We start from the raw sequence: 22,017 nt of genomic DNA on the forward strand, positions 1-22,017 counted from the left end.
TTTAAAGAGACACTTAAAACACAGGTGTTTAGTACTGGTTCATCTAATCCAGTCTAAACTGCGTCCTCACCTAAAATATGAAAAGTCTCAATGTAAATATACCACTGCACAAACACTTCAGGTTAATAAAATCCAGAGGTGGTTTTTGCACTGTTAATAAAAGTAAGAGCGGAAATGAAATGATTTGAACAAGTTTATTTTATTGCTATTTTTCTGCTTTGCTGAGTGGTTTCTTTCTTTCTTTTTTGGCTACTGCTGCCTTCGCAATGCAGCCTACCAAACAGATACCAATGTCTGATCTTCCATCACAAAATGTTATTGTCAACAGGCGATCATTAGCTGGCAAAGACTGCATTATAGTATTTGTAGTTTGTTTATTTGTTTGTTTTTAAAAAGACCAGGATTCATTGATAAGCACAGGAATTCCCTTCCCCCTCCCCTCCAGCAAAAGAAAGAAGAGAAACTGCTATATGTGAAACTGCCTTTCTGTAGAATTTTTGCTTTTTAAAAGCAACATTAAAATGTGCTCTCTCAAAAAATGCCGAAGCTCTGAAGAGACAGGATGTGTTGAATGATGATTTTTGACAGGGGAAAGCGGCATACCCCAAGCCCTCAAAACAGGTTATTTATCATCACATCTTCAAAATCCTCTTAATGGCAGGGCAGAAGCAGACAAAGAGACCATCACCTACAATTATGAGACTTTGCCCTCTGCCGGCTCTTTCCACCATTACATCAAGACAGACTATTGTGTAATGAGAGACTCTGTCTCTCCCCCACCCCTTTTCTTTCTCTCTTCCCTCTCCTTCTCTCTTTCTTTCTCTCACATACACAAACCATATTGCCGCAAGAGTGCTTTCTAGTCAACTCTTCACTTTTTTACATGGGAAGAACTATGCACGGAGCTATTATCGCAGGCACAGATTTGAAATATTTATGACAGATGCCTTTGAATCATCTTTCGCCTGTACCCGCCCCAGCTTTTCGAGCGAATGAACCTTGACTTGTATGAGCAAGCATGCTCTGCAGCTCCACTGTAGATAAGCCTTCATTTAATCAAACTGAACCCTCCACTCACGACCCCCAAACCACCCTCATCAGTGTCAAGGAATGACACTGTCCTCTTTCCCACTGCATTTCCATAAAGCATTAGGAAACCGCTCTTTTAAATCCAAATAAGATGAAGCTGTGAGGACGCTCTCTCTCTCTCTTCTCTTCTCCCCCCCCCATCTCTTTCTCCCTCTGCAATATTAAAGCTACAGAATGTATATGCTGAAGCCTTAATGAAATGCGAGATGGCACATCTCTCCTTCTCCTCCCACCCCCCCTTCCAATAAAGTCAGGTAATGCAAATGTGAGATCCCTACAGTATTATTAATTCTGCTACATTGCACATTGAGCCAGTGATGCTGGAGCAGAGAGGTACAAGTTACATATCTATTGTGCCAGCTGATCTCTCTCAGGGACAAAGGCTTTCACCCTGAAGGAGAGGGCAGGTGGCGATGCCAGTCTCTCTGCCCTCCAAGGATTTCCCACAAAAGTAAGAGGTGAAAAAGGGGGGGACGGACCAGATTTAATTTCCTACAGCTGTCACACTGATGTGATAAATCGGCATCTCTACAGCTACCAGTGTCAGACCTTATGAAACTGTCCTAGTTATAAAAAGTGACAGTATCTTGGCATATAACTGATTTGTTTTAAAAGTGACTTTATTGTGCTATTTATGCCTCTTAGGAATCGAGTGATTTCCCTGTCTCCCCTTCTCCCACCCTGGAAAATAAAAATTAAAAAAAAAAGCAGGCTGTGTGCTATCAAATCTTTCAACAGCACACCAATAGAGTCAAGCTTTTAATCCTGCAGTTACAAGAAAATGTGTTTATTAGGAATAAGTTATGCAAGCCCGAGCAACATACTCAGTGCAGTCCACAAATATTTTCATTTTAGGTGGAAAACCATAAACTGGAATCTAGAAGAGGCAATGAGTGAACAGAACTCCCCTTTCCATAATTTTGCAGACATATCATGTGCAAAATTACTTCTATTTAAAGCTGCTCAGAGCTTTAAAACGTTTTGCATTTGCATTGGTTTATTTGTCAAATGCTACTTCTTAGTCTTACCAAACTGCTGTGATGTCTATTCTCAGAACACGTGGCCTCCTGGACCATGTAAGAAGCAGACTACATAGCCCAGTTTACTTATCCATTACATTTAAATTCATCATAAAAGTAATATTCATTTCAGTTGCATGTTATAACAATAATCTTGCTTCTCTCATTTGGAATCTTTAAAATATGTGGGCTACTAAGAGCAGCAAGGAACCCTTCAATTCTCAGAAAATAGAAAATGATCTAGGAAAGTTAAATTCAGTAGTATAAAAACTTGCTACGATTCCAGTGTGTTTTTAAAATGGTTCTCCCACGTTCAGACAATATAAATCTTTTTTTGGGGGGGGGGGAGAATCAAGGTGTTTCCAGTCAAAAGAATTTCAACTTCAGTAGGAACACAGGAAGCTATATTACTACCAGATCTCAGATCATCCATCCAGCCAGCCTTCCCTAACCTGGTACTTTCCAGATGTTGTTGAGCTCCACTCCCATCACCCTCAGCCATATTGCAACATCTGGTGAGCACCAGATTGGGAAAGCCTGGTCTACTATGGCGGGCAGAGACTCTCAGGCCAAGATCTTTCCCATCACCTGTTACAGGGTCCTTTTTCACCTATGTGGAGAGAACCACACAGCAGACAGCAATCCTATGAAGATGACTTTTTTTAAAAGACACAAATAATTTCAGACTAGTTTACATATTTAACCCCCTCTGCCCACAAGGCCAAAATCTTGCAATAACAGAAGATAATGTAAAAGGTGCCCTTTTTCACAATTCATCTCCAACAATCAGTTCCGATTTCTGGAAGCCATTCCTCATAATATCTAATATGCTCAACACGGCTTGAGTAGATCAGTACGGTGTAATGTTTTCTTCAGTGTTGCTGAGCCATTTCATTACTTACTACAGGGAAACAGCAGCACCTCCAGGTAGAGGAATGTTGAAAATGAAGAGGAATATTCTGGAGATGCTCAAGAACATCTAAAGAAAGGATCCCCAAACTGTGGCCCTCCAGATGTTTTGGCCTACAACTCCCATGATCCCTAGCTTACAGGACCAATGGTCGGGGAAGATGGGAATTGTAGTCCAAAACATCTGGAGGGCCGAAGTTTGGGGATGCCTGATCTAAAGAATTGTATGGATCCAAATAATTAACAGAGGATCAGCAGCAGTGAGCTGAGAACTTATCTTGAACCAAAATCATGGCTACCAGCAGCCAGCCTCCCTCCTAATGCTCCACCAGTGAAATGCTAAGCCCATCTGGGAATCAATGGTGGTTATCTTAAAGGACAAAAATTAATGCTCCAAAAATTAGCTACAAATTTCTTATCCCATGTTGGCCAACTACATATTTTTAAGAGGTGCTTGAGCAAATATTTAATTTTTCTTCCTCAGCTTCTACCACCTGCATCCTAGCAATGGATACTTTCACGCCTGCTTTCTCCACCAGACTCCTCCGCTCTTGAAGCATATGAACTCTCTTTCCCACGAATTATGTGTATAGAGATCTCTGGAAAACTTCTACTACAACTGAACACCTTGCAAGGCCTTTGACCTTTCACCTCCCTGCAAGTTTCCATGATGTCTGAAAGCATATCAGAGTACACAGAATGAATGTACCAACAGCAGGTATGAAATATCCACTGGATGGGGAGAGGCCTCATTTCTAGTATCTAATGGTGTTTTATGCCTTCCTTCTTCTTCCTTGAAAGTAGATGTGGGAATAGTGATTTGAATCTCTCCAACTTGCCATTCTGATCTCAAAGCTCAATAAAGTTATTGCATTCCAAAAAATATCCCCAAACCAACCCTTTCAAATGGAATGCCCAATGGCAAAGTTAAAACAGAGGCCCCGCTTAGCTCGACAATCTGTGTAAGTAAATTATCATTATGAACAGACTCGTCTCATTTTCGCATTCTCAGTATATTCTAAAGGAAACCTCAACACAATGTTCTTCTTATTTAAAACTGCTGAAAGGGCGAAATGGGTTTGCAAATACATGCTTCTGAATTTTTTCATCTCCATCTATAGCCTATAAAAGGATTCTGAGGTGAGTGACAATTCAGTAGGACTAAGATAGGTTATAAAGCAGAAGTTTCTGAAATCCCCTGATTCTGTCATTCACATTCATTCACACACACAGACACACACAGACACACACACCCTTAACACGCCATGAAAACTCCTTGCCTGCTGATTTGCAGCAACTGCCATGCCTTTCTGGTTGAATTTCCATGTGCCTGAAGTCATACCGGTGATGGCAGGGAGAGTTCAGCAGAACAGAATGGGGGGGGGGGAGCAAGAGGCAGATGGTAGCAAAGGCAAGCGGGATTAGGGATGCTTGAGGAATTCAATTTCCATGAACTCCAATGTGAACTGACCTGATCTGCACCTAATGGACTAATGTGCAGATTGGAACCTAATTATCCTTTGGATTTTGCACTTCCCTGCATTTTGTGACCGTGCTCGCCTCAGAAAAATATATACAGGTAAAGTTTATTTATAAAATGTGTACAGTGAGATAAAAAAACCTGTTGAAATAGATATTGCCATATGGGGGGAAAATGAAGATTATTTCAGAAATAGGACAGAATTGACTTCTTAGTGAACACATGTAAAATTGAAAGCAGCGCTCAGCATTACTTATACCCCATTCCCTGATCTGTGCAGTCCGTTCCACAGCAAAAATAGACATATATACATGCATACATTTCCACAACACAGTAGTCATAATAATGGTTATAGACACATTGCATTTTTGACCCAGAATTGCAACTTAGCCCAAGAAGACAGCAGCAGCAGCATTAGGTGTGAAGTTACAGAAAAGTCTGTAAAGGTCTTACAGTACTTCAGAGTTCCTAAGTCTTTAACAAAACCTGTGAAAATTAAGTATTGTAGGGTGTGCACTGGTTGTATTTCATCTCTGCTCAGTGCTTTGTCAGCTCTTCATTGTTCTAATTTTGCCAGCTACTCTGGTACCAGGATGATCTACTATCCTTTTTGCCTTTTCACCTTCTCAATGTGAGAAGATTTATAGCAATTCAGATATAATGATCTAGCAGCCCAGGGCAGCAGGGGACATGGAAAAGGGTCTTCTCATGATATACCTATTTGCTGCTCACTCACCATTGTGCAGATGTTGTTCTTTGTTGTATATAAGCTGAAAGCTTGCCTCGCTATAGCCACTTTACCCACCTGAAGGCACAATTTTTCTTCCTTACTCTGTGACTGTCCACCACAGAAGAGACTGCATCACCGCTGTTCGGGGTTTTACAATTAATACGTTTATTAAATATTTCAGCCACTTTTCCCTTTACAAAGAGCAGCACAGTATATCTTTCCAAGACACTTTAGCATTTTTAAAAGGTATCTCATCTAACTTGGCAATTTACTTCTCTCTCTCGGAACCAGTTATAAGCTAGATGCCTAATGCCTCTTTAAACCAAGGTTGCATTCGCCAAAACAGACTCTCTGATTGCCATTTTGGGCAAGACGGCTCTAAAGTCATATTTTTCAAATGATGGACTAACCGAAATTGACACTCAGTTAAACATCTCAGTTTAACACTCAGTTAAACTACAGGTGACAACCTTGAGCTTGGTTAAGAACTTTGAGAACTTAAAGAAGAAAAGTCACTTGATCCAGGGACTGTCCACATATATATTGGCCAATTCCTACCTCTTTTTCTTAATGGTGACATGGACATTCATAACGTAAGAATATGAGGGTGGAGTAAGACAAACTACAACAATTAACTAAAACATTGATCCCTGCTCCTGCGCAGAAAAAAGCATTTCGGATCCTGAAATTCATTCCGATTGTGCAGATAAAATTTAACTGATAGAATTTCACAGGGATGTAGTATGTCTGTGTGAAAACTGTCAAGATCCAATGATCCCCAGGCATGCACCCCCAGATGGTGGAGATGTCAGGTGCCATCCTGGTGACCAGGCATCTTCACTTGGTCACAAGTGGTTAATAGGCAGGTGCAAAATGCACCTGGCGCCTTGCTAATTTTGAACACTGCTTGGAGCCCCTCCCATACACCAGACATGTGCGCCAAAGGTTAAGTGATCAGAGAGCCACTAAGTTCATTTATCAATTAAAAAATAGGCAGCTAGAATGAAATCCCTCAAACCAACATGAATGCCACTAGAAGAGTTCGTGTGCATTTCAATACCATAATATACACCCTCAGATAAGCTTCTTACAGAAGAAAAGGAGAGAAAATGAAAGCCTTCAAATTGCACTTACTTTTACTGTAGCAGGTTGCAAGCACACCTTTGTCAGCTGGACTGGCACTTATGTGCCAAATTTCACCAACTTGATGCAGAAGAACATTTTTGTTTATAATGTTATTTTCATCGTCAAAATCTATGATGTGAATCTACAAATGCAAGACAAGAACCGTTAGGACTTCATGCATATTATTTTCAGAGGGGTCTGGAAGCATACATTACAGCTGTGTGAAACATACTACCGGTATTAGTTTCATTTCATAAAAATGGATGCACAGGAGTCACTGAAAACAACTATCGGTGAAAATGCTGATTGAGAAACCCCGGATCTGCCATGCTATGTCTACAGTTGCAACAAGTAATAAAGGAGACCAGTAATGAGTCTCTATAAGGAAATACAAAATGCAGGTTGATTTAGTCACTAAATCCCCACTCATTAAAACACACAAACTCCTATTCAAGTAACATAGACTATGATAAGACTCCATATATAAGAGTCCATAAGATGGCAAAGGGTGGTATCTGGTATATTTAGTACTTGATCTTACAGCAGAATTTGAACAAATGCAACTAATAGCTTTCCATGCTAGACAAGAGGGGAGGAGTCGTACAGCATCACTACAAAGTCCTCATGTAACCTTTTACTACTGAACGTTGGTACTGGGAAGATTAGTCAGGGGTTGCCAATGCAGTGCCTGTGGGCACTAGCCTTCTAGCCAATACCTTCTTGCTCAGATCCTGTTTGCACTGGCTCAGCTTCTCCTAAACTGAAAATGTACCCTTCAACACATGCTCACCTTTCATTGGATAACTTGCACGGCCACCCAACCTCCTTTCTCCTTTCTCTTTTGAACAGAGGAGAGGTGCTATGAGCTTCTGTCAGTGTTTTATTGTAGGTGCCTTGATTTGGGGAGGGGATATGATGGGAGATCTCGCATCCCTGCACCATTTTAAGGTCCTGCCTCTCTTCTGGCATCTTTAGACGTAGAAGCCACCATGGGTACTGCCATGCCCTCACAGCAACTTTTGTGGCTGGTGCCCATGGCACCCACTCAAAATTCAGAAGGCCCCCCCATTGGCCCCCAAAGGTAGGCTACCAAACTAAGTTACACTAACATGCATCTATGCCAGTAATTGTTTGGTATGACTGACGGTAGTGCTCAAACACCTTACCCATCCTTTCTAACTTGAGACCCTTTAACCTGTAGCCTTCCAAATGTTGTTGGATTCTTGAACCTATCAACCCCAGCCAGCAAGGTCAATGGTCAGGGATAATGGAAGTCGTACTCCAACAATATCTGAAGGGTCACAGAGCCCCCCATCCCCGTCTTAACTGGAAGACCATGATTACGAAGCCTGAGGGCTGTTGCATGCAATTCCCCTCCCCCAAAAAACTCACTCCTTCTGTCTGCTGGGTACTACTCAAGAAATGTTGTAGGAAAGCTGACCTAACAGTGCTGACGCACTAGTGCATGTTGAAAGAACTTTCTCCCAACATCTTACAAAGTTATGCAATTTTTCACATGTACTTAGGATGTCTAAGTTCTTCACTTTAGCAGGGATCAGGGTTTTAACCCATCAAACCCCTTTTGGACCTGGAAGAGGGCAGAACGAGGGCAGAAGGGGAGCACTTATATATGCTCGGCCAACACATGCAGGGGGGCAGGAACAGAACCCCCACACAAAATATTGCCACCTGTATCTTAAATAAGGAGAAGAGTCATAGCTAGGTTTCCGACCTAGCAGCAGCAAATCAGTATGCAGACAATATTGAACTAGATGGACTAATGGTTCAACTCAGCATGGCAGCATCCTGGTGCCCTGAGGATGCCATTGGTTTCCAACCCTCCATCATCAGTAGCCAGAATAGCCTGAGGTCTGGGATATTGGGAGTTATGGTCCCTACAGAATCTGGAGGGCCACATCTGCCTTAAATGGAAACGCTATGCAAGTACAAGCCATGAGCAAAATAGAAAAGGGTGGTGGTGGAATATTTTTCAGGCCAATACCCTGTCAACACAGAGAAAGCTTTGAAATGCTTTAACAATTGCTTGCTTCTCTGGAGAGAGCACAAGGGATTCGTTTCTGCAATCAATTGTCCTGAGATAAACCCCTTTAACTCATTTCCCTCTCCCATTTGCTAACATAATAAGAAAGCCATTCTGAGACTAAAGCAAGCTGGAAGCCAGAAGAGCATCCAGAGACAGATGTTCTATCTAGCTTGTTGCACAATGTCTGCCTAAGCTGGATGCCTACAATACAAAAAAGCCCTTTTAGTGTTTAGCCTGAACAGAGCACAATTTTAACAAAATCTTTGCTGAAAATAGAGCAGAGCAGATTGCACCAGGCTGGCTGGCTGCTTCATCTATATGCTCTCGCAGCCTCCTCTAAAAACAGGAAGCCTCATGTTGAAATTATGAAGTAGTCTCCTTGGCAGTGAAATTGATTCCCTAAAGGTGAGCTACAAATCAAAATTCAATTTGCTCTACCAACATGTATTATATGCCCCTACTAACCATATAAAGAGGGTCATGAAGCACATAAACCAGAAGTGCCTTCTGCCCTATCTCAGGTCCCTCAAAGTCAGGCATAGCAGCTTCCTTCTCACTGCTGTGATCATCATTCAGAACCACATCAGGCCCCGAGGACAAGTGTTATTAAATATAGCATGTCACCGGTTCCATAGGATTTTATCATCATTAATATTATTATTTTCCTAACTCTTTTGGCTTGGAGACGTGGAAAGCATTAAAAGGCAAAACCAGACATGTTGCAACACAGCTCTCTTGGGCATATCAGAAACATTCTGTGGGAAGAAGGGCAGTCAAACATCCTATATCCTAGGATGTGTTTTCTCCAAGCACTCACAATAGTCACAGCTTTGGAAACATGGACCAAAATTCAACCATCATTTTATTGTTCAATCGATCTTTTGGTCTTTTGTTTTGCTACAGGGGTAAGAAACGTTGCTAGTCATTTCTAGGAGTTGGGAGTTCAACAACATATGGAGGGCACCGAACCCTCTACCCCTGCTTTAAACAAACTCCTGCACTCAGACAAGAGAGACTGATGCTCCTCCTCCAACAAGCTACCCAGAAAAAAGAAAAGCAAACATGTAGAGAGAAAGATGAGAATCAGGGAAGAGTTGTGGTTGTTTGGAGAACCGGATGGGGCTAATGTCTCAAGTGCTCCCCAACAGATATGCAGGGATTGACCTCTAAGGCAGGCATAGGCAACCTTGGCTCTCCAGATGTTTTGGAACTACAACTCCCATGATCCCTGACCACTGGCCCTGTTAGCTAGGGATCATGGGAGTTGTAGTTCCAAAACATCTGGAGAGCCAAGGATGCCTATGCCTGTTCTAAGGCAGGCATCCCCAAACTGTGGCCCTCCAGATGTTTTGGCCTACAACTCCCATGATCCCTAGCTAACAGGACCAGTGGTGGGGGAAGATGGGAATTGTAGTTCAAAACATCTGGAGGGCCGAAGTTTGGGGATGCCTGCTCTAAGGCTTCAATTCCACACTGGTTTTGCAGGAAACCTGCTGCTTTATTTTGATGTTTCTCTTTGTGGTTTAGAACAGGAGCAAGGAATCGCAGACGCTGAGCCTCTCTAGATGGCTCCTAGAACACTTCCCCATTCACAACCCTCACTGGCCCTACTTTGTAGCCCAAGTATTTTTGCCTGGCTGGAATGTGTCCTTGAACCCTAAAGTCTCTTACTTGATCTGGATGGAGGAGAGAGGGGATGCAAGTGTGTGTAAAAACCAGCTCCGCTCACTTTTGCCTCTGACCCCTGCCCACCATGGTATGTGGCCTCCGGACAGTTGCCCAGAAGAGAACGTGTCCCTCAGGCCTTTAAAGGTTCCCCGCCCCTGTTTTAGGCTTTATCCTTCTCTTAATTCTACCTGCTTTTACATCCTGTTCTGGCAATGTATTTGTTTGAATTTAGTTAAAACATAGGTGTGTTGGAGAAGGCCAACAGGTAAAGTGGAAAAAGAGGTAGCTCAGTTTCAAAAGTTTGAGAAATGCAGCTTAAGCAGGCAAATAAGAGCCTCCTCGTATATTGTAAATGTTCCTCTGTGGAAGACATGTTTACACAAAAAACCCAAGACACACACACACAAAAACACCACTCTAGTATCCCAAGGATAGAAACATGATTATATTTTCAATTGTTATTCTTCATTTTTTTTAAAAAAATACCTTTTAAGTGCCTTTTTCTTACATATACTCAGTGAACAACCTTAAAGTGGAAGATGCAGTAGGGATCTCTTTGCCTGCCCTGTCTCTGCATTTTCACGCCCAAATCCTGTTTCAGGCTCCTTACTTGCTTGTGTTGGCTTAATGTAAATGAACAGAATACAATTGAAAAATCACACCCGCCCCCAATGCTTTATGACAATGCAATTCCTTTCAGGGATTCCACTCACAATACGCCTCTGCCCAGGAGTGGAAGCCTAGTTAGTGCAACTTGGATGTCAAGCTAGTGTCGGAAGAATGGCCATTACCTGACCTAGGTAGAGACCAGCGCTGCTAAATTAAGCAGTAACAACAGAGGCTCCTGACACTTCTTAGGGATTAATGACTGACTGAGGAGTTGATGGCTTCAAGCGCTGCTAAAGGCCATTAACCCTATCAACTCATTAGCACTCAGAGAAAGTGCTCTGCACCTCAATTATCAATGCTGGTAAGACATAAAATGGAAAGGACGGGGGCAGCGGGGAGCAAGGAGATGCAGGCTCAAACAGTGTTTTGAGTCAATAGTAGAATTATTACCCAGATACAATCAGGCTGTTTGAGTGCTATCAATATTTTCCTCCTGCAAAAGTTTTAATGGCTTGGAGTATTTTCAAAACACTGCTCCTACAGGAAACTGTACATTTAGGCATCAGCTGCAGGGTAATAACTACATATAATCCAAGACGTGATCCTACCAAAAATGGCATCCCCACCTCAAAATTTTCCCTACTATGTATAATAGCACTCATCCTGTAACATGCCTTCTAGACCAGGCATCCCCAAACTGCGACCCTCCAGATGTTTTGGCCTACAACTCCCATGATCCCTAGCTAACAGGACCAGAGGTCGGGAAAGATAGGAATTGTAGTCCAAAATATCTGGAGGGCCGAAGTTTGGGGGTGCCTGCTCTAGACACTCCCCTGTAATGGAATAGAGCAGATGTATACATAACGAGATTACTTGGCATAATGGCATCTACAAGCTGTTATGGGGTATTCTGGGAGAAGCTGTTATGGGGAAAACCAGAGTCCCATGTCTCCAACAACAATTATAAGAGAGAAGATATACCAATATGCCTAATCGTGAGCAGGTCTGATTTCCCCACCATCACAAAAAATAAGCATATTGGGCAGTATGGAACTAAATATTTGCATTATGCCAACAGGAATTCCCTTCCTTCCCCATGCTTGGCACCTGTGCCCTCCCCAAATCTGATCCAAAGGGTTGGGGGACCCCCCCTCAACAGATTTCAGGGGGAATGCAGTGGGAGAAGAGGAAGGGAGTGCTTCTTTTGCCTCCCAAAACAATTTTTTCAGCCTTGTACCAACAGATGTGCCCCAAGGTAAACTGTTCAAATAACGATATAGCTTTACTAAGTTCTTGTTTTTCCTTTTTAGACATGTTTATCATATTAGAAAGGTGGCAAACAAACAGTTCTAGCAACTTGCTTGTTTTATTTCATCAATGATTCTGAACAGGCTTGGTTGAGACTCAGAAACCAAGAAAGTTTTAACCTGTTGTACAGGTTCATCAATGAACCACATTCTTCAATTCATCATTTCTCACTGCAGAGAAATTAAATTCCATCAGAATGATTTTTACAGCACAGGTCTACTCAGAAGAAAGCCACACTGAGCTCATTGGGGCTTCTTCCTAGATGCAGTTTACAAAATCCAAATAACTATATAAGCATTCTGTAGCCCCAAAGACCCCCCTTTAACCATTATTTAACATTAGCATGATTAGGATTTCCCTCACCACCCCCAGCTCAATTCCTAACACAGAACTTTACAACCAAATACTGTTCGAGATCACACCCAATATTTTTTAAAACAGCACTACATTTAAAACTTCAATTTGGCAAGCAAAAATCATTATCCCACTGAAGGCTTTCAAAACATTTCCGATTCTATTTTAATACATCTTTCATTCAAGTTTACCTGATTATCATATTTAAGAGACTGAGTTCCAACCAGAAACCGTATTGCATCTGTTTCTGCGGTCTGGGGTGTTAAAGCTCGTGCCTAAGTGGGGAAGGGGAGGGAAGGATAAAAATACAATAATATGAAACATATTTTAGTATCTTGGAACATGCAGGACATCGGTTACCAAGAACGGTGTTTTTGACATTTAGTCCATCTGTATTTTGACTTTTTCTTTTTAATGCATGTTCTTTGTTACATAGATTTATTTTCTCCCAACTTTCCAAAGGTATTCTTGGTACAGAAGTGTGATAGGCTCATGAGTAAAATTGCCATGCTTCTAGTGTTAAGACACATTTCCAAAATGAATTTTAGAGAACCATCTCATCCATGAAAAGGAGGCACAGAATGCAAGAGCAACTGCACAAATGTTCAAGGTAGAAATTTTTGTAGAAACAGCAACTGGGGAAAGCTGTAGACCAAGTAACTGAAAATTTAAAACTTATTTCCTGCACAAGAAACAACCCTCACATGCTGCACAATGTGTTGCATCTGTGTGATTTAATATTTTCATAGGTTTTACAGCAAAACACACCAAGGTTCCACTGAAATAAACATAAAAAGTTAGTTATGACTAACACAAATTCTACTGATTTCAATGGGAACTATGCATGATTAATTTAATCTGAATCAAACCCAGGATTTCTAGATTCAATGCAGTTGTATTCCACTAAATTTTAAATTTAAATGGTCAGGACTAACTTACCTGTATATACTCGAGTATAAGCCGACCTGAATATAAGCCGAGGCGCCTAATTTTACCACAAAAAACTGGGAAAACTTATTGACTTGAGTATAAGCCTAGGGTGTGAAATGCGTACCAACTGCTGCACAATATCTTTGTCATCAACAGGACAGGAAAATGGCTATACAGCACAGGTGCTACTAAGATCATGAGAAGACTCACTAGAATTAAATGTTTTGGTTCTTACTAAGAGAAGTAGGGGAACCCTATCCTAGACAACATGGAGTATCATTTTATGTTTTAAGGTTTGCTTTATGATTCAATTTACACAATTTCCTGATTCATGGAAAACATTAGGGTAGATGTAACCCAAAAACATTTGAATGTAAATAACTTTGTGAAAGCGAGAAAATGCTTCTTTGGGGCTGTGGGGTTCGTCAGATTAATAATAATAATAATAATAATAATAATAATAATTTATTTATACCCCGCCCATCTGGCTGGGTTTCCCCAGCCACTCTGGGCGGCTTCCAACAGAAAAATGAAATAAAATAATCTATTAAACATTAAAAGCCTCCCTAAACAGAGCTGCCTTCAGATGTCTTCTAAAAATCTGGTAGCTGTTTTTCTCTTTGACATATGATGGGAGGGCGTTCCACAGGGCGGGTGCCACTACCAAGAAGACCCTCTGCCTGGTTCCCTGCAACTTGGCTTCTCGCAACGAGGGAACCGCCAGAAGGCCCTCGGTGCTGGACCTCAGTGTCTGGGCAGAACGATGGGGGTGGAGACGCTCCTTCCTAAGATAAGCAGTTGCAGTATCATAAGGAGAGAACCCGCCTTTCGCAAGGGCAGGCACAGGAGCTGCAGTTGGGGGAGGTGTTACGTTGCGCTGTGCCTCTCCCAACCGCGGCTCCTATGCCTGCTCTTGCGAGTGGCAGAGGTGGCGGCGGAGGGACGAGTGGCGAGAAAGGAGCTCCTTCTCGCCGCTGGTCCTGCCACCTCTGCCCGCCTCTCGCAAGGGCAGGCACAAGAGCTCCTTTCTCATCGCTCGTCCCTCCGCCACCACCTCTGCTGCTCGCAAGAGCAGGCATAGGAGCCGCGGTTGGGAGAGGCACAGTGCAGAGCCTCTCCTGACTGCGGCTCCTGTGCCTGCCCTTGCAAGAGGCAGGCAGCGGCGGCGGGACCAGCGGCAAGAAAGGGCTCCGTTCTCTCTGCTCGTCCCTCCGCCGCCACCTGCCTCACTCGAGTATAAGCCGAGGGGGGCTTTTTCAGCATAAAAAATGTGCTGAAAAAGTCAGCTTATACTCGAGTATATACGGTAAGTATATGTATTTCAATGGGCCTACTATGAATAAAACTTACCCACTTACCGTAGTACTGCAAGCAATTTTTTTAAAAATTCAAGACACCTCACCTGTATGTTTTCACATCGAGATTTGTTTGGTGCTTAAAATAATTAATCAAAAAATAGGCACCCACTGAATACTGTAACTTAAATTTGGGAGCTAAACAGATTGGACCGCCTGTTAACTATTTACAATGGTTCCAGTTTGAAACAGTTTTACTGATAGCATTGCATGCATGCATAAAACAGAGATGGCACATTTATGATGTGACTCTGGCACACAGCCCCAGTGGTCTCATTCACATGCACTGCTAAACTATGCCATTATAAGAAAAAGCCTTGGGCACTGCAATCTCCCAACCCAACATAGCTACTAGGTGTAGTTTGGTAGCTTACCCTTCCATTTTTAACTAAATGCAGGTTAGCAGCAAGTTTGCACGCTGGCAAACTGTGGTTAGTTTTAACCAAGGTTTACCAAAACAAGCAAAGACTAAATTAACTGACTCCTTAACTGTGGTTAACCAAAAGGAGAAACGGGAAGTTCCAATTGCTGAAAGCCACAGAATGGTAGAGCGTTCTTGTGTTCAAGTCCTGATTTTGGACTTCCCAAACACATCTGATTGAACGCTATGAGAAAAGGAGGCTAGACTAGATGGGCTATTAACTTGATCTAGTAGGGCTCATATTTCATTTTTTCTCATCTCTTCCTTCCTGCCATATCAAAGGAGAAGGAAGAGGCTCAAGGCTTGTACATGCTTGCTCTTATAATGCTAATCTAACCTACAGTAACTTGTGTGATATGGAGAGGAGGAGAATTCAGGTCAACACACACCTCCCCTTCATTGTCTCAATGTCCTATCATGCTCTGCATGTACATTGACCACCGATGGTGGAGAGCGAAGAACAGGACCTCACTGAGCTTTATCTGGTCCTTCCATGTGTAGGTGCTGTGCCCGTGGTTTAAAGGAACACACATTAAACCAGGAGTGGGGAATCTCAAGCCCACAACCCTAATTAGGTGTAGCACAGTTCTTAATTTGGCCCACACAGCTGTTTTTTTCCAAGCCACATCCATTTACCCACACCCAGCATCACGTGACATGAGTTCTGGGACAAGTAAACTAAAAGTTGCCAATGCACAATCAGTAGCTTCAAAGTTCTCTATAGAAGGTGTGCTGGAAGGGAAGTTTGCTATCCTGAATCAGCTGGCTGGGGATGAGAGCAAGCCTGCTGGATCAACTGCGGAAAACTCAAGTCGTGGAACCAATCCCTGCAGAAAGCAGGCCTGAAGTCACCACCTAACAGCTAACATGTGTTGGGTTTTATTTTGCAGTGCGGCTTGTCATGCTACAAAGTTAATACTAATAGCACAGTGACATCAAGTAATTGACAGGTGGGCAAAGGTCTGCCCATCTGTCAAAGTGGTTCACCAGGATTGGGGGAACCCAGGAACCAGCATACTGGCCAGATCCAGTTCCCTAACCCAGTACAAAACAATTTCAAATCAATCATTTTTATAACAGTATGGCACCCATTTAATGAAATGTGAACATTCAAGAAATGGAATATATATTCTTGAAAACACCCTATTTTCCTAAGTGTGATCTATTTGTATACCATATTTTTTTAATTGCTGTGACCTGACCTGTACCCCCAGGACAGGTAAGAAATATAATACTAATAAGCAATCTGAAGATTCTCCACAAATGTGAAATACTTTCATGTACATACTTTGGAAGGGTGGTCTGTAGTGTGCGGTTTAAAAGGTAACTAGTCCACGTTAAGTAATCCCAGATCCACACCACATTCTGAAAAGCAACAAACGAGAAAAAGAACACCAACACCTTCACCGCCTCTCCCCTGCAACGTCAACAGCACACTTAAAATTAACTTCACCAACTTGAAAGGCAAAAGTTATAGAACTAAATTCGCTCTCAGGCTGAGAAATTCAAGCAGAATCAACCAAAAACAGGCAGAATCTCAGCTTTCCCCCCACCCCCCGCAACCTGGCACCCTCCAGATGCTTTGGCCTACAATACCCACCACCCCTAGTCAGAACAGCCAACGGCCAGAGATCATGAGAACTGCATTCCAGAATTCCCAAAAGGGCCCCAGGTTGGGGAAAGCTGTGCAAGGTTGGTGCGCCCCCCCTTCACCAGGGGTGCCAACTTGAAACCAGATATTGTGGGGAGGGAAGGTAAGCCTTGCCCCACATGATTTATCACAAATTGCGGTGCATGGACACCATTTGAATGGCAATGCCCATCAGCTTTGGGTGGAGTGGCCCCCTCAGGTATTTTATTGGGTGGGGGAGGCCAAAAGGATCTCGGCCTCTAGGAGAGGTATCTGAAGAAGTGTGCATGCACACGAAAGCTCATACCAATGACAAACTTTGTTGGTCTCTAAGGTGCTACTGGAATGATTTTTTTTTTAATTTTGTTTCGGCCTCTAGGAGTTGGCTCCTATGCCCTTCACAGTTACTCCTCTATACCCATGGCGATTATTTATTTGGAAGGGGTGCTTCTGTTTTCTTATTGTGGGCAATCAACTGGTTTAGCTGGTTGGACTGGTTTTGCTAAGCCTGCTAAAGCTTCGAGCACGCTTCTTCCTCAAACAACCCGTGCGCCGGTGCTTCATTTACCGCCCCTGCGAAGAACAAACAGCGTAACTATCAGCAGGTGCTTCCCCCCTCCTTATTACCTGGAACTCCAGCCCATAAATCACCGGAGCGTCGTCCTCCATGGCTGTCCAGCAGAGGCCTCTCCGATTCGGCGCCGCCGCGATGGGGAGCCTAGCCTCTTCTTCCCATGCAAACGCGTGTTTAAATAAAAGGCGAAACACACAACAAAACGGGGCAGGTCCCACGTCGGCTTCCGTCCTTACTTCCGGAGTGGCGTGTGTGAGGCGGCGGCAAGCGGGTGACGGGAACGGGGACGTAGCTGCGCATGCGCACTACGCATATTGGTTGGTTCCTCTACTTCTGCGCTTCCCCCTCCCCCCCTCCACGCACACGCATTTCTTCGCCGCCGCGTCTCGGAGGCGTCGCCTTTTGCAGCTGTCAGTGGAAGTAGGTGAGGGGGAGGCCAAGCAAGGGTGGGAAAGAGTATCCTCTCCGTGGCCTTCCATCCTCCCTGGAGGCTTGGAGCAGGAGGGGGCGCCCGCTCTGGGCGCGGGGATGTGCTACTCGCTTGTCCTATTTAAAGAGCAACCCGGGAAAAAAATCAGCTTCGCCCACAATCATCCCTGTTTGCGTTGTCTCTTGAAAAGCCTGAGGTGGCTGTACCCCCCTTGGAGGAGAGGTGGGAGTGGTCTTACGGGGGGTGGGCGATGTTTTATTACATCCCTAGGCTAAATCATAAGGGGGGGGGCACCTCCCTGCATGTAGAAAGCCAGCTCGTCAGGGAGAAGTCGAAGTTGGAATGCTGCCTGGTGTCTTCTATACGGGCAGAGATTGTGTTTTTTCAGAGTAGGACTCAGATGTGAAACCCATGTACGTGTCTCTGCAGCCCGAAGTGGTGTGTAGAGAAACTTGTTTTGTGAGAACAACTAGTAAACCTGTGGGAGGTTTTGGTATTTCCTGCGTGGTATTTTAAACAGTAGCGTGCATTGTGATATTTTTCTGTAGATACGCTTGTTAATCGTGTACAGTATGGTATTTTTTTTATGGAGCAAAGATAACAGATCCTCGTTTCGCTTGGTTTCCTAATCATAATTTGTAAAGTGGGAAAATAATTCCTGCTGCTGTTTTACAGATGGGACACGGAGGCTGATCTAAAGTGACTTGTCCTGGGATACTGAGGCTTGCCAGAGCAGAGATTAAAGGTATGTCTGTATTTTCATGAGGTCTTAGAGGACACTGAGGTCCAGCTCCGAGGGCCTTCTGGCGGTTCCCTCACTACGAGAAGCCAAGTTACAGGGAACCAGGCAGAGGGCCTTCTCGGTAGTGGCACCCACCCTGTGGAATGCCCTCCCACCAGAGGTCAAAGAGAACAACAATTACCAGACCTTTAGAAGGCATCTCAAGGCAGCCCTGTTTAGGGAAGCTTTTAATGTGTGGTGGATTTCTGTATTTTAATGTTTGATGGATTTCTGTATTTTAGAATTTCTGTTTTGTTGGAAGCCGCCCAGAGTAGCTGGGGGAACCCGGCCAGATGGGCGGGGTATAATTAATAAATTATTATTATTATTATCAACATTATTAGAGGGAGAAATCTTGTTTCCTGTTAGTCTGTCTTAGAGAAATGTGTTGTCACCTAAAATCATAGAATCATAGAGTTGGAAGAAACCACAAGGGCCATCCAGTCCAACTCCCTGCCAAGCAGGAAACACCATCAAAGCATTTCTAAAAGATGGCTGTCAAGCCTCTGCTTAAAGACCTCCAAAGAAGGAGACTCCACCACACTCCTTGGCAGCAAATTCCACTGTCGAACAGCTCTTACTCTCAGGAAGTTCTTCCTAATGTTTAGGTGGAATCTTCTTTCTTGTAGGTGGAATTTTCTTTCATCTCACCATATGAAAATTATTACCACATTAAAGAGGAACTCATCTTAACAAATGTTACAATTACTTATTTGAACTTTTTATTTCAGCTTTTGAACACAGAGGTCTTGGTATGGGTGAGAGAAACAGATGCTAGCATTCACATACCCTAAGATCTAAGTTTCCAAGCCAGCTCTCTCTTACACCCCATTCATATTTTATCTCTCTTGCACCCATTAGGTAGTCTGTTGAAACCTAAGAACAGACTCAACATTGCTTATATGCCATTTTTACATATTCTGTTAAATGGTGCGGACAGGCAACTGCATAGGTTTGAGTCATAACCCTACTACCTGGCAATCAATGGACTATTTTTAGTTATAAAACTGCGATTATCAATGGAGACTTGTGATAAATCATATTGGGGCTAGGGGACAAAGGCTGTTTCCTAAACCCTGGGGCCCCTCCATTTATTCTGCAGGCAAATCCCTCTGTGAGCCACATCCATGGAGGGGTCTGCCAAGTTACATGCCCCTTCAGCCAGGGAACTCCTTGAGTTCATTGACTTTGCCCTATTGGCACTTTTGCCTCTCCCATCCAATGAAAAGATGGGACTCTAGGAAGAAGGATGGGGAGAGCAGGCCCTAGAAATAACAATCAGCTGGTTGTCTCTTTGAAGCCATCTGGAGAGGGGACCATCAAGGGCTAAGTAGGCCAACAGTTAGACTTACAATAAAGTACAGTGGTACCTCGGGTTACAGGCGCTTCAGGTTACAGGTGCTTCAGGTTACAGACTCCGCTAACCTCGGGTTAAGAATTTTACTTCAGGATGAGAACAGAACTCGCATGGCGGCAGCGGGAGGCCCCATTAGCTAAAGTGGTACCTCGAGTTAAGAACAGTTTCAGGTTAAGAATGGACCTCCAGAACAAATTAAGTTCTTAACCTGAGGTACCACTGTAGCTTTGTTTGCTCATATTACCCTAGCAAACAAAGTGAGCATAAGAGACCTAAGTTGACTGGGCAGAAATTCATCCCTGCCTTACTACATAACTCCTCCCTGGTGATCTCACTTCATAGTACAAACCTTAGTAGACTCAGCTGCCAGGAGTAGCTCCATGTTTGAGGCTAAACTCATGCACTAAGAGCTATGAGGCAGCTGTGGGAATGAGGAATATTAAGTCGACATTGAGGAGACAAAAAGGGCCTAAGAAGAGCCTACTGGATCAGGCCAATGGCCCCTTTAGTCCAGCATTCTTTTCTCAAAGTGGTCAGCTAGGCTGTTGGACTGTTTGGGAGTGGCTACTTAGTGCTTTGCCATCTGTTTCTGCAGCACTTTCTGCTCTCATCTAAAAAGGGGGAAATCTTAGCTGCTTCTGCATTTGGTTCATTGCTATACCTTTGTTGGACACGGAGTAGCCCTGAACTTTCTATGTGTACATTTAGTGCAGGGGTCAGGAAACTTTTTCAGCTGGGGGCCGGTCCACTGTCCCTCAGACCTTGTGGGGGGTCGGACCATATTTTTTTTGGGGGGATGAACAAATTCCTATGCCCCACAAATAACCCAGAGGTGCATTTTAAATAAAAGGACACATTCTATTAATGTAAAAACACACTGATTCCCAGACCGCCCACAGGCCGGATTTAGAGGGCGATTTTTTGACAGAATTGCAAGCCTGGTAGATGTAGGGAATGCTGTGGATGTAGCCTATCTTGATTTCAGCAAGGCCTTTGACAAGGTGCCCCATGATATTCTTGTAAAGAAGCTGGTAAAATGTGGGCTAGACAATGCTACCATTCAGTGGATTTGTAACTGGCTGACTGACCGAACCCAAAGGGTGCTCAACAATGGCTCCTCTTCATCCTGGAGAGTAGTGACTAGTGGGGTGCCACAGGATTCTGTCTTGGGCCCTGTCTTATTCAACATCTTTATCAATGACTTGGATGATGGGCTTGAGGGCATCCTGAGCAAGTTTGCAGATGACACCAAATTGGGAGGGGTGGCTAATACCCCAGAGGACAGAATCACACTTCATAATGACCTTAACAGATTAGACAATTGGGCCAAAGCAAACAAGATGAATTTTAACAAGGAGAAATGTAAAGTACTACACCTGGGCAAAAAAAAAATGAAAGGCACAAATACAGGATGGGTGACACCTGGCTTGAGATCAATACATGTGAAAAGGATCTAGGAGTCCTGGTAGACCACAAACTTGACATGAGTCAACAATGTGATGCAGCAGCTAAAAAAGCCAATGCAATTCTGGGCTGCATCAATTGGAGTATAGCGTCTAGATCAAGGGAAGTAATAGTACCACTGTATTCTGCTCTGGTCAGACCTCACCTGGAGTACTGTGTCCAGTTCTGGGCACCACACTTCAAGAAGGATACTGACAAGCTGGAGGAGGGCAACCAAAATGGTCAAAGGCCTGGAAACAATGCCTTATGAGGAACGGCTTAGGGAGCTGGGTATGTTTAGCCTGGAGAAGAGAAAGTTAAGGGGTGATATGATAGTCATGTTCAAATACTGTATATAAAAGGATGTCATATAGAGGAGGGAGAAAGGTTGTTTTCTGCTGCTCCAGAGAAGCGGACACGGAGCAATGGATTCAAACTACAAGAAAGAAGATTCCACCTTAACATTAGGAAGAACTTCCTGACAGTAAGAGCTGTTCGGCAGTGGAATTTGCTGCCAAGAAGTGTGGTGGAGTCTCCTTCTTTGGAGGTCTTTAAGCAGAGGCTTGACAGCCATATGTCAAGAATGCTTTGATGGTGTTTCCTGCTTGGCAGGAGGTTGGACTGGATGGCCCTTGTGGTCTCTTTCAACTCTATTATTCTATGATTTTATGATTGGGCCGGATCCAGCCCCTGGGCCTTAGTTTGCCTACCCATGATTCAATGTTTCAGCTTTCTTTTCTTGTCTCTGTGTATTAACAGAC

The 22,017-nt window shown here is 43.5% G+C and overlaps 2 protein-coding genes across 9 annotated transcripts in view; one reads left to right on the forward strand and one right to left on the reverse strand.

Annotated features, from left to right (window-relative positions):
- The window catches only part of EIPR1 (EARP complex and GARP complex interacting protein 1), a 60,675-nt gene extending 43,194 nt beyond the window's left edge, over positions 1-17,481 (reverse strand). Inside the window, exons 1-3 of one of the 2 annotated variants that reach the window (XM_035109919.2) lie at positions 17,299-17,481; positions 12,527-12,610; positions 6,362-6,494 (exon numbers count right to left, since the gene is read on the reverse strand). In XM_035109919.2, coding sequence (XP_034965810.1) covers positions 6,362-6,494; positions 12,527-12,610; positions 17,299-17,340 — 259 coding nt within the window. In that variant the 5' untranslated portion in view covers positions 17,341-17,481. The remainder of the gene's footprint in view (positions 1-6,361; positions 6,495-12,526; positions 12,611-17,298) is intronic. The other variant, XM_035109920.2, reaches the window with a different exon arrangement.
- Positions 17,482-17,562: 81 nt separating this feature from the next.
- The window catches only part of TRAPPC12 (trafficking protein particle complex subunit 12), a 58,597-nt gene continuing 54,142 nt past the window's right edge, over positions 17,563-22,017 (forward strand). For 3 of the 7 annotated variants that reach the window (XM_035109915.2, XM_035109912.2, XM_060272468.1), the window contains exons 1-2: positions 17,676-17,897; positions 18,351-18,420. The gene's annotated coding sequence lies outside the window, so the exon portion shown is untranslated. The other 4 variants (XM_035109914.2, XM_035109911.2, XM_035109916.2 and 1 more) reach the window with 2 other exon arrangements.

The sequence above is a fragment of the Zootoca vivipara genome, chromosome 3 (assembly GCF_963506605.1).
Source record: "Zootoca vivipara chromosome 3, rZooViv1.1, whole genome shotgun sequence".
NCBI lineage: Eukaryota > Metazoa > Chordata > Lepidosauria > Squamata > Lacertidae > Zootoca > Zootoca vivipara.